This window comes from Ursus americanus, chromosome 3, assembly GCF_024610735.1.
Source record: "Ursus americanus isolate L20-20 chromosome 3, mUrsAme1.1.p, whole genome shotgun sequence".
NCBI classification, from domain to species: domain Eukaryota; kingdom Metazoa; phylum Chordata; class Mammalia; order Carnivora; family Ursidae; genus Ursus; species Ursus americanus.
Window position 1 is genome coordinate 21,695,703 of NC_142129.1, and position 16,344 is coordinate 21,712,046.

The following is a 16,344-nucleotide window of genomic DNA, read 5'->3' on the forward strand; positions in this document are numbered from 1 at the left end:
TAAGCATGATGTGTGTTTTTTGAAAGTGCCTTTTATTAAGCTGAGGACATTTCCTTTAGTCTCTAGTTTTTTGAAAATATTTATCATGAATGGGTGTTAGATTTTGTCAGTTGCTTTTCTGCATCTATTAAGATATTGTGGTTTCTGTCCTTTATATTATTAATTTTGTATATAACATGCATCGATTTTCTGATGTTAAACCAATTTTGCATTCCTGGGATAAATGCTACTTGGTTATTGTGAATTGTGAATATTGATTATTCTTTTATATATTGCTGGATGCAGTTTGCTAATTTTTGTTAAGGAGTTTTGTGTCTATTTTAGGGATAGTGGACTATAGTTTTCTTGTGAAAATTTGTCAGGCTTTGTTCTGAGTAGTGCTGGCATCACAGTATTAGTTGGGAACTAGTGTACCCTCCTCGTTTATTTCCTGGAAGAGTTTCTGAAGAATTGGTATTATTTCTTTAAATATTTGATAGAATTAACCAATGAAGCCATCGGGACCTGTGCTTTTCTTTGAGGGAAGATTTTAAATAACTCATAAGCTTGTTTAGATTATGTATTTCTTCATGAGTCAGTTTTGGTAATTTGGTATTTCTTGGGACAAATCCCTAGAAATGACATATAGTTGTTGATAATATTCCCTTATAATCATTTAAATTTCTTTAGGGTCAGGAATGTTGTTCCTTTCTTCATTCCAGATTTTAATATTTTCTGTACCCCCCCTTTTTTATTAGTTTAGCCAAAGATTTGTCAATTTTGTTGATCTTTTAGAGAACTAACTTTGGGTTTCATTGGTTTTCTTTTTTTATTATTTTTCTGCATTCTAGTCTATTGATCTCTGCTCTGGTCTTATTTCCTTTCTTTTGCTTGCTGTAGGCTTGATTCACTCTTCCTTTTCTAATTTCTTAATTGTAGAAGCCTAGGTTATCGATTTGGGACTTTTCTTCCCTGGTGTCTGTGTTTCAAGCTATGCATTTCCTTCCTACATCGCTTTAGTACATCTCATACATTTTGACGTGTCTTTGTTTTCATTCAGTTTAAAATAGTTTCCCATTTTCCATTTGATTTATTCTTTTTTTTTGTTTTTAAGATTTTATTTATTTATTTGAGAGAGAGAGTGAGAGCAGGAGAGGAGGGGGGGTCAGAGGGAGAAGCAGACTCCCTGATGAGCAGGGAGCCTGATGCGGGACTCGATCCTGGGACTCCAGGATCATGACCTGAGCTGAAGGCAGATGCTTAAGCAACTGAGCCACCCAGGTGTCCCCATTTGGTTTATTCTTGATACACGGGTCACTTAGAGAATGTTGTTTAATTTCCAAATATTTGGGGATTTTTTTTTTTAATTTTCTGTTCTGTAATTTAATTCAGTTGTGGTTGGGAAACATGTTTTGATTTCTGTCCTTTTAAATGTATTGACATTTGTTTCATGACTGGCACTTAATATATCCTTAAGAACTGCCCATATGCATTTGAAAAGAATGTATTTTACAGTCATTGGGTTGAACATTCTAGGTTAAGTTCGGTGATCATGTTCAAGTCTTCTATATCCTTGATGATTTTCTGTCTGGTTCTACTGATTATTGGGTTAGGTGCGGACCTTCCCAGCTATTATGGTTACATGATCTATTTCTGCTTTCATTTTGTGAGGTTTTGCTATTTTGAGGCTTTGTTATCAAGTGTGTATGTGTTTATCGTTGTTATATCATCCTGATGTATTAACTCTTTTCTCATTACGAAATGTCTCTTTTTGTCTCTTATAATATTTTTGTCTTATATTCTACTTGTCTGGTATTAATATAGCCAGTCCTGATCTCTAATGGTTACTGTTTGCATGGCCTATCTTTTCCCATCTTTTTACTTTACTGTTTGTATTTTTGAATCTGATGTGTGTCTCTTGTAGACAGCATATAAGTGGATCTTACTTTTTTATTCTGTCTGGCAATCTCTGTTTTTTGGTTGGGGTAATTAGACTATTTGCATTTAATATAATTATTGGTATAGTTGGATCTACTTTTGCCATCGTGCTGTGTGTTCTGTATGCCTCCTGCCATTTGTGTGTGTGTGCGTGTGTGTCTTGTCCTCTTTGCCTTGTTTTAAGTATTTTCAGTGTATCATTTTTTTTCTGTCAATCTTTTCACTTTTTTCTTAGTTTTACTCTAGGGATTAGCATATGCATCTTACTTTACCACAGTCTACCTCAGATTAATACTAATTTAATTTTAGTCAAATATAGAATCTTTTCTACAATACAGTCATTCTCACTGGTCTCCTATTTGCTATAATTGTCATGTGTATGATGTGATGTGTATGTGTTATAAATCAAATATAGAGTTGATCCGTGAACAACGGGGCTGGGGGAGCCAACCTCCCGGGTAGTTGAAAATCTGCATGTAATTTTTGACTCCTCCAGAACTTAACTGCTAATAGCCTGCCATTGACCAGAAGCCTTACTGTTACAATAAACAACACGTATTTTGTGTTATATGTATTATATGCTGTATTCTTACAAAAAAATGGGCTAGAGAAAAGAAACTTACTAAGGAAATTGTAAGAGAAAATACCTTTGCAGTACTCTGTTATAAAAAGTCTGCATATAAATTGACCCATGTGGGTCAAACCTGTTGTGTAAGGGTCAGCTGTAGTGTTATAATTATTGCTTTATAACATTTTATGTCCTTTAAAGTAGTTGAGAGAAATGAAAAAAAAAATTATCTATGGACTATCAGCTCACATATTTATCATTTCCAGTGCTCTTTATTTCTCCTTGATTATTCACATCACTGTTTAATGTAAATCTTTAAGTCTAAAGACTTCCTGTAGTATTTTTTGTAAATCTGTCAGCCGTGCATTCTCTGTGTCATTGCTTCTCTGGTAATGTCTTTTTTAGCCTTCGTTTTTTTTTTTTGTTTGTTTTTTGGGTTTTTTTTGGAGGATAGTTTTGCTGGATATAGAATTCTTTATATTTCAGCACTTTGACTATGGCATTCTACTGCCCTACCTCTTCCATTGTTCAGGTGGAAAGCTAGCCATTGATCGTACTAATGCTCCCCTGTAAAACATGAGTAGTTTTTACCCTGCTGCTGTCAAATCTTCTCTTTGTCTTATGCTTTCGGCGGATTGGCTATGATGTGTCTCTGTGTGGATCTTTTTCTGTTTATCCTGTGTGGGATTTTTTTGAGCTACTCAAGTGCATGGATTAATAGTTTCATCAAATTTGGGCAATTTTTTTCATTATTTCTTCATATATTCCTTTGCCCCTTTGTCTCTTTTCCTTCTGGGATTCCTATTATGCAAATGTTCATACCCTTGGTCATATTCCATAGGTCTCCAAGGCTCTGTTCTTTTGTTTCATTCTTTTTTCTTTGTTTTTCTCAGCTGGATTATCTCAGTTTACCTACCTTCAGGTTTACTGATTTTTTTTTTCTACTGCCAGTGCAGACCAGCTGCTGGATTGTAGATTTGAATTATTCATTCATTATTGCACTTTACAAATCCAGACTTTTTAGTTGGTTTCTTTAAAAACAATAACACAATAAATAAACCAAAACTCATTTCTCTTTATTGCTATTCTCTCTTTGGTGAGGTATGATCGTCATGTCTTTAATTCTGTTTAATTCTTTAGACATAGTTTCCTTTATTTCTTTGAACATGTTTATATTCGTTGACAAAGGCTTTGCCTGGTAAATCCAACACCAAATCTAATACCTGGGCTTCCCCAAGAATAACTGCTGTGGACCGCATACTTTACTCTTTCTTTACACGTGTCATAACTTTTTGTCCAAAACTGGGTATTTTAAGTATTGTGGTAACTCTAGTAATCACATTTCCCTCTTCCTCATCCTCAGAAGTTGTTATTGTTGCTGCTTGTTGTTGTTGTTTGTTTAGTGACTTTCCTGGACGATTTCTGCAGTCTCACTCTTTGTCATGTGGAGTCACTGAAGCCTCTGCTTCAGTGACTGAGCTAATCAAAGCTCAGTCATCAGCTGATGATTTGACAGATTTTCTGAAACGATCTAAGCCATTAGGTCTCCCAGCTCTTCTTCTAATGGGCGCTTTGTGTGTCAGGACCTGCCTTCCATGCTCTGGCAGTTTACAGCTCTGCCTTAGCCTTCACTTCCTACATACGCAGAACCTCGGAGTCAAGCATGGGTGAGAGCTTAGGGCTTGTCTTGTCTTTCCTGGGTATTTGCATGACCTTCTACATGTGCATGGCCTTCTGGATCCCCAGGAATATGTCAAAAATTGCCAGAATCTCCTGTGGTGATCTTGTTTCTCAGATTTTCCTTTTAAGTTTTTTGGCCAGCCTATTGTTTGCCCAGGGGGGAAATCGCTGCTCCTGGCGACTGCAGCGATAAACAGTTGCCACTGATTTTGGGACAAATTTGCTGAGGATAGGGCTTTCCTCACTGTTTGAGCTCTGAGTCAGATGAAATTAAGATTAGCTCCATGAATGGGGCTTTTCTAGGGAGCACCAGTCACATCAAATAGTGACAGTTCCCTGGGGACAGGGCTTTTGAGGGAGCTCCAAACCCATCTGCGTCCTCCAGTGGCTGCTAGGCTGCTGGCTTTCATAGCTACTGCAGTTCTGAGGCTGCTGATTTCCAAGCTACCATAAAACTGGGAAGAGGGAAGAGGGAATAGAAATAGAGCAAGTGAAAACACCAGGAGGCTTTGTTTGCTGTTGTTAGGAAGATTCAGGTGTTTTTCTTGAATAAATGTTTGAAGGATTGTTGCAAGCCTTTGGCTAATTTCTAGAGTGCTGAAAAAGTTAATTTTGAAAATTTATGCCAGTGTTCTCATTACTTTTATGGAGGAATGGATTTTCAGAAGCCCTTCATCCATAATTCCAAAAGTGCTTCTCGGTCTGCCTGTGTTTTGAACTATGCATATTACACCTGTTCTTTTTGCTATCTAATGATGCCCTATGTATATTTATTACCAGCCATGAAAGTCCACTCTTTGATTTCATTGAGAGCTGTTTGCGAAACAAACATGAAATGGTAATTTACGAAGCTGCGTCAGCTATCATCCATCTTCCTAACTGTACCGCAAGGGAGTTGGCACCTGCCGTTTCAGGTTAGTTGTGTATTTGATAACCGGATTTTGTTTATATTCGTATGTTTTTGTTTTAAGTGCCATAGTTCTGCAGGATAGGTAGTAAGAATGATTTTTGAACCTTAGCTCTATTATATATACCTTTGCGTTCTGATATGCAGGTGATTTATTTTTGTTTTTCTTTACTTAATTACCTTTTTCTGAAGTTACCATTTCCCTATATAAAACATTAAAAATTTTTGCTTAGAAGACAAGTAACTTTCATGCCTTCAGTTCCCTTTCATGTTTAAAAGGTCCATTTGCTCTTATAACTATAAATATTGCTACCGCAAATTCAGATATTAATGGGTATATTAATTCTTACGGAAAAATAAACTTTCCTATATTTAAACGTTTTATAGTTCAACAAAAAGTGCTTTTGCTGTTTTTAATGATACATTTCTCGTGAAGTTTTGATGCTGTGATCTAATCTCATGCAGTTTTTGAATACAATACTTCATATACTATATTTTCAGATATATGCAATATGATGAAATGAGCTATATTCACAACAATCTTTTTTTCTTTCTAGTTCTTCAACTTTTCTGTAGTTCTCCTAAGCCAGCGTTGAGATATGCAGCTGTAAGGACCTTGAACAAGGTAGGTGTCCCTTAGTCAACTATTGACATATCAGTGTTGGACTGAGAATCATTACATGTGAAGCATTTGGCTTTCTCCCCAAAGTTAGTAGATAGGATTTATGGGCTTCACTTCTATAGCACCCTCCTTGTCTTTGTGGCCTTAGGTGTGGCCATTTTTACTATTCAATTAAAGATTATAATTCATTTTTGCCTTCTGAGCACTTTATAGCTGAGAACCACATTGTCCAATATGATGGCCATTAGCCATGAGTGGCCCTTTCCATTTAAATTAAGTAAAATTATATCTAAAAATTCAGCTCCTCAGTCACTCTAGTCACACTTCATGTGCTCAGTAGTCATGTGGTTAGTGACTCTTATATTGGACAGTGCAAAAATATAGAACATTTCTATCACCGTAGAAAGTTCTCTTGGACAGTGCTGGTACAACACAATGTGAGTCACGTGTGTAATTTTAAATTTTATAGTAACATTAAAATTTTTTAAGATGACATTAATTTTAAATAATTTATTTACCTTAATATATATAAAATGTATCAACATGGAATTGGTGTAAAATTATTAAAGATCTATTTTGCCTTTATTTTTTCACACTAAGTCTTTGACATCCTGTGTTTATGTTTAGAGCATATCTTAATTTGGACTAACCACATTTCAAGCGCTTACTAGTCACATTTGATTATTGGCTACCATATTAGACACCATAGGTTTAGAGGATATAATAGAAACATAGAGTAAATTAAATAACCATAAACATTTGAAATGAAAGTGGGTTTTTTTTGTTTTGTTTTTTTTGAAGATTTTATTGAGTGAGAGAGAAAGAGAGATCACGAGCAGGAGGGAGGGGTAGAGGGAGAGGTAGACTCCCCACTGAGCAGGAAGCCTGACACGGAACTTGAACCCAGGACCCTGGGATCATGACCTGAGTCGAAGGAGACGCTTAACCAACTGAGCCACCCAGGCACCCTTGAAATGAACGTTTAATGTAGTGGAAGACTTGTCATAAGGCAGTATATGCTCTATTATAAATTAATTGTATGAACAACTAGAGGCGAGAGAAGTCATGGAAAAACCTTTACAGAATAACAATTTGAATTGTATTTTAAAGAAGTGATACAGGTCCACATTCCTTTATCTATAATCTTGGGGCCAGATGTGTCTCAAATTCAGTATTTTATGAATTTTAGGAAGGCAATATGGTACTCTTATATAATATACTAACTCCATTGAGCCTAGAGCAGTACCCTACCATTAGACACATTAATATTTCTTTTTTTTTTTAAGACATATTAATATTTCTGTGCTATACATGTGACTATCCTCACTAAGTGGAATAAAGTAATATTTAACTCATTTTACATTAGTTTGGGTCAGATTTTCCTGTTACATTAATTTTGATGCCAATAGTTTGCTGAGTTTTCAAATTTTTTAAATTGTGGGTAAAGGATTCTATACCAATATGGAGATGGAGAGGTGAACAATTTTGACAAAAATAAAGAAGCAGGAGAATGACAGGCATGTTTTCGTGAGTGTGAGCAATCCAGTCTGGCTAGAGTTTGCTTAAATACAGAAATGTTTTCTAAGTGATAAGATATTAACAGTCTTTGAGCAGTGTTTACCATGGTGGGGACTCTTCTCTGAGATCCTGACATCTAGTGGAATAGATATCCATGGACACATATACTATAAAGAGAAATAGGCCGACTACAATAAAACACAGCCTGTGACACTGCTCTAAAGATTATAGAAACCTAGGAAGAGAAGGTGCTATGTTATACTATGACTCTGGCAGTTAATTGTGTATCAAATGATATGTCATACCTTATTAATTGAAATGTTTTTCTAAAACAATTACTTTTGACCTATATTGTCCCATTTAGATTTTTAAAAGCCGCTTACCTTAATTAAAATTTCTGTTTTCCTCTTTTTTTTTTTTTTTTTAAAGTTCTGGTCTTTATCAGTAGCAGTTTGCTTAATTTCTTTTTCTTGCCCTTCCACAAGGTGGCAATGAAGCACCCCTCTGCTGTTACTGCCTGCAATCTGGACTTAGAAAACCTGATCACAGACTCAAACAGAAGCATTGCTACCCTGGCCATTACTACACTCCTCAAAACAGGGAGTGAGAGCAGTGTGGACAGGCTCATGAAGCAGATATCTTCTTTTGTGTCTGAAATCTCAGATGAGTTCAAGGTAAAAGTGTAAATATTTTCTTGTTTCTCCCAATCTCTGGCTTGCCTGTTTCTTCTCTTAACAGTGTCTTTAGATGAGCAAAAGTGTTAAATTGTTATGAAGTCTAATTTATTAATTTCTTTCTTTCACTGTTATATATTGTCTTTGTCTACTTCCAGGCCTTAAAGATATTTCCTTATGCTTTCTAAGTATTTTACGGGTTCAGCTTTTACATTTTGGTCTATGATCCAATTTGAATACATAAATATTTGTGTTGTGTGTGATAAGTTCAGGTTTTTTTCTATACCAATATCTAGTCATTCCAGGATAATTTGTTGAAAAAGTCTTTTTCCTCATAGGAGTGCTTTGGCATCTTTATCTGAAAAGCAGATAACTATATAATTGTAGGTATATATCTGGGTTCCTTATCACATTCTGTCAATCTGTTTGTCAATCCTATGCCAGTACCATACTGTATTGATTAATGTAGCTTTATGGTACCTCTTAGATGTAAAGCAGTGTGGTCTTCCAGCTTTGTCCTTCTTTTAATATTCTAGGTCCTTTACATTTCCATATAAAATTTAGGGCCAGCTTGTAATTTCTATAAAAAAAAGTCTGCTAGGATTATGATTGGAGTTATGTTGAATCTATAAATAAATCTGGGGAGAACTGACATCATAACAATATTCTTCCAGTTCATGAATATGGTATACCTCTCTCTTTATTTAGGTCTTCTTTAATTTCTCTGAGCAATGTCTTATAGCATTTACTCTATCGATCTTGCACATCTTTTGTTAAATGTATAGCTAAATATTTTATGCTTCTATATCCTATTAAAATTTCTATTCTATCATTTGCTAGTAGTATATAAAAATATTTTTTTTTTTTTTTGCTTTCCCATAACTTGGTATCCTTGCTGAGTACCCTTATTGGTTCCAGTAGTTGTTATGCATTCCTTACAATGGTCTGTATAAATAATTGTGTCATCTGTGAATAGAGACAGTTTTACTTCTTCATTTCCAATCTAAATGCCTTCCCTTTCTTTTCTTGCCTTACTAAAATGACTAGAACTTCCACTATACTGTTGAATAGAACTGGTGAGAATCTGTCAGAGATGATCAGAACAATAAAATAAATTTCAGTTGAAAGAAAGTAGACAGATTTTATTTCATTCTTATTTCTCAATCAAGTATAGCTGGCTCTGTTTACTCTCTTCTGTATATCCAGATCTTTTTATTTATTTTTTAGAGAGAGTATGCAGGCGCAGTGCGGGGAGGGGCAGAGGGAGAGGGAGAGAGAATCTTGGGTAGGCTGCATGCCCAGTGTGGAGCCTAATGAGGGGCTCTATCTCAGGACCCTGAGATCACGACCTGAGCCAAAATCAAGAGTCTGACTGAGTCACCCAGGCACCCCTGTATCTAGACTTTTAAGAAAACTTAGCCTATATATTTAAGTAGACATTTTGAATCTTGGGGAACCTTAGGAGGTTATGAAGTTCACTGTGTAGTATAGCTTACTGAGTGAGTCTCCTATGCTTAGGTATTTAGATAGTTTTCAGTATTTTGCAATTACAAATAATGCTGCAGTGGATAACCTGGTGTGTATATTTTCTTAAAATTTTGGAGGTGTGGCTCAGGGTCAGTTCCTAGAAGTTCATATGCTAGGTTGAAGGGCAATATGTAGTCTATTTGTAGAGAATACAAACCAGCACGTATGAGTGCCGGTTTCCCCCCAGCCTCATCAGTGGAGTGTATTGTGTGCTGAAGTTTTGCCAAACCTGATGGGTGAGAAAGTGATCTCATTGTAGTTTTAATGTTTTTTTCCTCTTATGAGGGAAGTTAAACATCTTTTTACATTTTTAAAGATCATTTAATATTTCTCTTTGAGTATCGTTTGTTCATCACTTTTCTCCATTTTCTGTAGGAATTTTGGTCTTTTGTTTCCTCAATTATTTCAAGTTTTTATATATTAGGGATATTAGTGCTTTATGAAATATGTTATTTTCCCCCAGTTTGTCATTTGTCTTTTCTTACTATGTCTTTTGTTGTGCCAAAGGTTATTTTTATGTTGTAAGATTTGTCAATCTTGTTGCATTTGACTTTGGGGTAATAGAAAGCTTTCCCTTCAGGGGCGTCTGGGTGGCTCAGCTGGTGAAGGGTTTTGGGCTCAGGTCATGATCTCAGGATCTTGAGATCAGGCCCCACGCTGAGCTCCATGCTGGTGGTGGAGCCTGCTTAGAGTTTTCTCTCTCCCTCTGTGTCTCCCCCGACTCTTTTAAAAAAAGAAAAGAAAAGAAAAGAAAAAGAAAAGCTTTCCCTTCAGATTATAGGATCTGATTGCGTGAATCAGGATTCACCTGTGATTTCTTCCAGTGCAGGCACAGTACCATGTTTTCATTTAGGTCTGATACATTGGATTTTATTATTATATATGGTATGAGAAATGGATCTGATCTTATCTTTTTTCAGTGATTATCCAGTTGCCCTTCCCTCCGGTTTTATTTAAAAGACTGTCTTTGCCCCAGTGATTTGAGATGCCACCCTTATCATCTGCTAAAGTTCCATATGTATGTGGGTCTGTTTTGGGGCTTCCTAATCTGTTCTGTTGTTCATTTATTCACATATCAGTACCACACACTGTTTTAAATATACACGCTTTGGGGGCGCCTGGGTGGCACAGCGGTTAAGCTTCTGCCTTCGGCTCAGGGAGTGATCCCGGCGATCCGGGATCGAGCCCCACATCAGGCTCCTCCGCTAGGAGCCTGCTTCTTCCTCTCCCACTCCCCCTGCTTGTGTTCCCTCTCTCGCTGGCTGTCTCTATCTCTGTCAAATAAATAAATAAATTCTTAAAAAAAAAAAATAAATATACACGCTTTGTAGGGTGTATTAATCTCTCTCAGTCCCCTCACATGGCTCTTTGTTTTCATTGTTTCCCTAGTTATTCTTACATGTTGATTTTTCCTTACGAGTTTTAGTATTAACTTGTCTAGCTTCATGAAGAATCTCATTGGCATTCTTCTTGGGATCACATCAAGCTATCTTGATATTGAGAAATCCTATCCAAGAACAAGGGATATCTTTTAATTTGTTCAAATCTGTTGTGCCTTTCAAGAAAATTTTGTAGTATTTTTGTCAGTTTTGAATGCTTTTAAAATGCTTTTCTTATTTTATCTTGTTTGTTGCTATTATAAATGATTGTACCCATTGTATCTTCTAACTGGTTATACATGTATATGTTCCCTTTGTATAGTGCAAGATGTCTTCTAGCCTTAGAAGATACAGAGTCTCCCTCTAAAAGTAAAGGGCAAGTTTCCACACAGCTCTAGAAGATACAGCCAGTGCTTTCCCTAGAGCAAAAAGCAAGCATGCTCACTGTCCAGGATAATAAAGACGTTTCCCTACAGCACAAAGGCCCGGCATGCTTACTGCCCTCTGTAAAATATTCGAGTTCCACACCTCAGGGTTCTTCTGTAACAAGAGCTACTGTGGCCCTTTTCACATTGCCCTCTGAGGAAACTGGCCTCAAAATGCTGATGCTTTAGCTACTGCTATTGCTGTATTTAATTGTCCTTCATCTCTGATCCAGGAGTCTTGTGTTTTCTCTACCACAGTCCATGAAATTGTGGCAGACTAACTTGTTAGCTTGCGAGTAGGCGAAAGTCTCATACCCTGCTTCCTTCTTGACAGTGGTCTTCAAAGCTGTGGTAAAATTTTCCTGGAAAGCATTTTGTGAAGTAGTTCCTTGGTAATTTTCTGTTTCTTCTATGGAAACATCAGTCTGTTTATGCTTCTTAAAAAATTTAGAGAGAGCACAAGCACGAGCGAGCAGGGGGAAGGGACGGGGAGAGGGAGAGAGAGAATCTCAAGTAGACTCCTGAGCTGAGCACACAGCCCGATGTGGGGCTTGATTCATGATTGCGAGATCATGCCCTGAGCCCAAATCAAAAGTCGGATACTTAACCGACTGAGCCACCCAGGCGCCCCTTTGTTTTTTATCGATATTCCTCACTTTAAAAATTTTATGTGTTTATTGGCTTGGAGCAAAGGGATGGGGTCTCTTGAATAAACTTCATTTGTACATTGTTTTTTATTTTCCTTTGAGGTCTCCTTGCCCATCTTTCATGAAGAACCATTATTGCCATTCTAGATAACTATAGCGCCGCCTTAGCTTGCAGTAGGTAAGAGGGAAAGGATGCCTCGTAGCTAAAGGTGTAAAGATGAACGTCCTTTCTGTGTTTCTTTTTCCACAGGTGGTGGTTGTACAGGCAATTAGTGCCCTCTGTCAGAAATACCCTCGAAAGCACAGTGTCATGATGACTTTCCTCTCCAACATGCTCCGAGATGATGTAGGTAGACATGTTTTCATCATAGGACGTTGCTTTCTTAAATATTTATGATTCCCATGAAATATCGTAGTATTTAAAACAGCTTTTGCATCTCGGCCTGCCTCCAAAATGGTATGCTTGATTCTGGTTGCTGTGTTATCGTTACTAAACATGCTACTGTTTTAGTTTTCCCACTTGGAGAAAAAAAACACTTTTGTTTCTTTCAGAAGGGAAAGGAAAGGAAATTTGAATATTAGAAGCTTGAGCCTGGGAGTAGAAGCATTTCTCCAAAAAGCGTCCTCTGAATGAATGGCAGTTTTCTCTTTTGCCAGGGAGGCTTTGAATATAAGCGGGCCATTGTGGACTGCATAATCAGCATTGTGGAAGAGAACCCTGAGGGTAAAGAAGCAGGTCTAGCCCACCTTTGTGAATTCATTGAGGACTGTGAACACACTGTTCTGGCTACTAAGATTCTACACTTGTTGGGCAAGGAGGGCCCCAGAACGCCTGTCCCCTCCAAGTATATCCGCTTTATTTTTAATAGGGTCGTACTGGAGAATGAGGCTGTCAGAGCTGGTGAGTCACTGGAACACTGATACTGATGTAACTGCTAATCTCTGAAATGCTTAGTAACTCATGGGGGTGGTGATGAATTTGGGAAATGAAGTTGCAAGGTCTATTTGACGGTAGGCTCTTGGAGCGTACTTGGGCCAGGCGCGCTGCTCTTCGTCTACTCCAATTTCCATCCTGATTTCTGCCTTATGTTGAGACAGATAACCCTTGACTTTCAGTACAATAGGAACACGGTGATGGGGGTGCCTGGGTGGCGCAGGCGTTAAGCGTCTGCCTTCGGCTCAAGGCATGATGACCCCGGTCTGGGATCGAGCCCCACATCAGGCTCCTCTGCTATGAGCCTGCTTCTTCCTCTCCCACTCCCCCTGCTTGTGTTCCCTCTCTCGCTGGCTGTCTCTCTCTGTCAAATAAATAAAAAAAAAAAAAAAAAAAAGAATACGGTGATGGCATCATGCATTTTTCCCCAGTGATAGCCATCAGTATGAATATCTATGAATTGTGTGTGTGTGTTTTTAAGTGACTTTCCACAGGTCTTAGGAAACTTTTTTACTTCTTCCTTGCTCTCTCATCATTCCTTCCCCTTAGCATAGGAACAGGTGAGACTCTCTCCTGTGTCGTTTCTTATTAGCTACTGACTAGACCTCCCCTGTCAGGTGAACTTGAAGCCGCTGTTACTAGCTGCCCCACGAATTTATTCTCCACTTTTTCTTCAACTCGCTGTAATCTCGCTCTCTCCCTTAAAAGCCCTCTGAAGCTACTATTTTTACAAATTACTTAGAAGCCAGTTGGACATGGTCAGTCACTGACGTTCTCACCTTTGTTCACCTCTCAAGAGCCCGATGGACTCTTGACTAGACACATCCGGAACCCCTCTCCCCGTGGTGTCCACAGGAGCCCCCGCATCTCCCGTCTCTCCCGGTCTGATTTATGGGGCCCCTCTTTCATTCCTTAGAACGCTAGTTTTTCTCGGGGCTCTGTCTTACGACACACGCTCTCTTCCCGGGGTGTCATCAGCGCTCCCCCGGTGTGCGCTGAGGTCGCAGTCCTGGGTCTCTTTCTTGAACCCGTGTGTCCACTGCCTCAGGCACTTCAGGTTCCGCCCACACGCAGATCCTCCCCTTTACCATCCACTCGGTTGTGAAGACGGAGAGGCCTTCTGCTGTTTGGGAATTCCCACCTGCCGGCTGACAAAATGCCATCAATCCCGCCGCCTCACGGTTCTCCGTTCTCTTTTGTCTGTTTCCCAAGCGCTGCTTTGGGCTCCCCGCGCCCCCAGATCCCGACGGGGCGGACCGCGTGCAGGCCCACGGGCATCCAGTCCGTTCTCCACTCTCGGCCACCACGGTGGCCTTTGCGTACAGGACGTGCTTGCAGACGGGCTGTGGCGCAGTCGGCTACGAATACACCCGTTTCCCCTGCACGTGACGTCCACTCCTAAGAATTCCGCGGCGCGCGCTTACCTGCGTTGTTCTCCGCCTGCTCTGCCGCTGCCGTGGCCTCGCTCCCGGTCCATCGGGGGCCCTACGCGCGCTCTCCCCGCCTCTCCCTCTGCCGAGCGCTGCTGGCCTTCGGGCATCAGCGCCTCGGCTCCCCCAGCAGTTCTAAGGGCCTCTCTCTGGAGGTCGTTCTCCCAAGACTTGCTCCGGGGCGCTGTCGTCCCGCGTCCCTCGCAGGTCCTCTCCGCTGGAGTACAACTCCTGCGGGTCGGAACCGTGTCTCTTCGCGCCCCCGGCACCTAGCACCACTCCTGACAAAAGTTAGGTGCGCGAGGGATCTTGACTGAAGTGCAGTTCAACAGCAGGGTTTCTTAGGATGCTTGGGGCTGGTGGTTTGAGTTAGAGCCGAATTCCATCGCCGCGGTGTACAAGGGGCCGTGGTCCGAGTGGAGGGGAGCTCATGTAAGAAATAAATAGGATTCTTTTTCCTCGGTGCCTGGAGAATTTTACTATTCATAGCTCTCTTGGGCCTGCAGTTTTCTAGTTATGCTCATGTGGATCAAAGAAATAAAATCAAGAAACACACTTTTTTTTTTTTTGAATGATTATTGCTTAACTCAGACACCAATACAGTATTTACGTTGTTTTGTTTCATGCTTCATTATAGCCGCTGTGAGTGCTTTGGCTAAATTTGGGGCTCAAAATGAGAATCTTCTCCCAAGCATCCTTGTGCTCTTACAAAGGTAAGTAAAACAATGTCTTTTTTTTTTTTTTTTTTTTTTTAAGAACACTGTGTGGCTGAATAAAGAATTCCTCATATCAAATGCTTTGTGGGGCCTGGGAGTAGAACTGATGGAGTGAGTCAAGGGCACTGGCATGTCTGTTCCCTTTCTAGTAATTTTGCGTGTGCTTGTGTACATGTGATTTTGACTTTGAATCTCTGTTGTGTGAGTGTGAGGAAGTAACTTAAATGCCTGTGCCTCAGTTGGCATAATCGGGGCCAACCTCAGAGTGACTCACTGTGGAGAGTTGAAAAAGCAGCTTTTCTTGGTTTCCATGACTCCCTATTTGATGAGGAAAAGACCTGCTTTTGCAAGTACCCTGCGATTACATCTTGTAATTGAAGCAGAAAAATTACAAGCCAAAGGCTGGCTGGTTGAAATAAAACAAATTGCCATCTGAGTAGTAACAATGCCTGGATTCTGAAAACTTGTTAGTATCCTTGGAAAGCAGAATATTCCCATCTCTTAATTTTAAAGAAGTCTAAGCCTACCAGGGGCATGTGGTTGCATATTCAAGAATAGACCCCAAACTGCTGTCTCATGTTGTCGTAGCCTTCCTGATTATTCTGATGCCTCCGCGTGTAGTGCTTCTGGTTCGGAACGACCCTATTTCTTTCTTTTTTTTTTAAGATTTTATTTATTTGACAGAGAGAGACAGCCAGCGAGAGAGGGAACACAAGCAGGGGGAGTGGGAGAGGAAGAAGCAGGCTCCCAGCAGAGGAGCCTGATGTGGGGCTCGATCCCAGAACGCCGGCATCATGCCCTGAGCCGAAGGCAGATGCTTAACAACTGCGCCACCCAAGCGCCCTAGGAACGACCTTATTTCTTTACCAATTTAGAACAATCTCCCAAATTTATGGAGATTGTAGGGTCCACCGTTGGCTGTTGGACGGCTTATTTACAAAGGTGGTGTCCGAGGGCCTGAGCTGTGCCCGTCAGGTGTGGTGGTAAAGAAGGCTATTGGAAGTTTTTAGGGTACCGTGACATGCCTCTTCTGTGTCCCCTGGACAGGTGTATGATGGATACCGACGATGAGGTTCGGGACAGGGCTACTTTCTATCTGAACGTGCTACAGCAGAGGCAGATGGCACTGAATGCTACCTATATCTTCAATGGTCAGTGAGAGCCAAGGATGGAGACAACTACACTTTTGTTCCCCAAATGGTGTCTTGGAAGCCTTATCTCCTGATTTGTGTACGAGCCCACTGCGTTAGGCACAATGCTTGTTTTTTGTTTGTTTTTTTGTTTGATCTTTGAACGCACTTCCATTTCTAGGGGAACCTAAAGTATGTAAGGGCCCGAGGAACATGGCTTGTTACTGGTTCTCCTTGAGCTCCCTCTTGGTTGGGTTTACCTTTTTTTTC

General features: G+C 39.8%; 1 protein-coding gene across 1 annotated transcript in view; it reads left to right on the top strand.

Moving 5' to 3' along the window:
* COPG2 (coat protein complex I subunit gamma 2) overlaps positions 1-16,344 on the top strand; it is a 115,084-nt gene that overhangs the window by 48,429 nt on the left and 50,311 nt on the right. Inside the window, exons 10-16 of the mRNA XM_045792633.2 lie at positions 4,946-5,079; positions 5,630-5,697; positions 7,698-7,886; positions 12,115-12,210; positions 12,522-12,765; positions 14,866-14,941; positions 15,992-16,095. Of these exons, the coding sequence (XP_045648589.2) occupies positions 4,946-5,079; positions 5,630-5,697; positions 7,698-7,886; positions 12,115-12,210; positions 12,522-12,765; positions 14,866-14,941; positions 15,992-16,095 (911 nt within the window). The remainder of the gene's footprint in view (positions 1-4,945; positions 5,080-5,629; positions 5,698-7,697; positions 7,887-12,114; positions 12,211-12,521; positions 12,766-14,865; positions 14,942-15,991; positions 16,096-16,344) is intronic.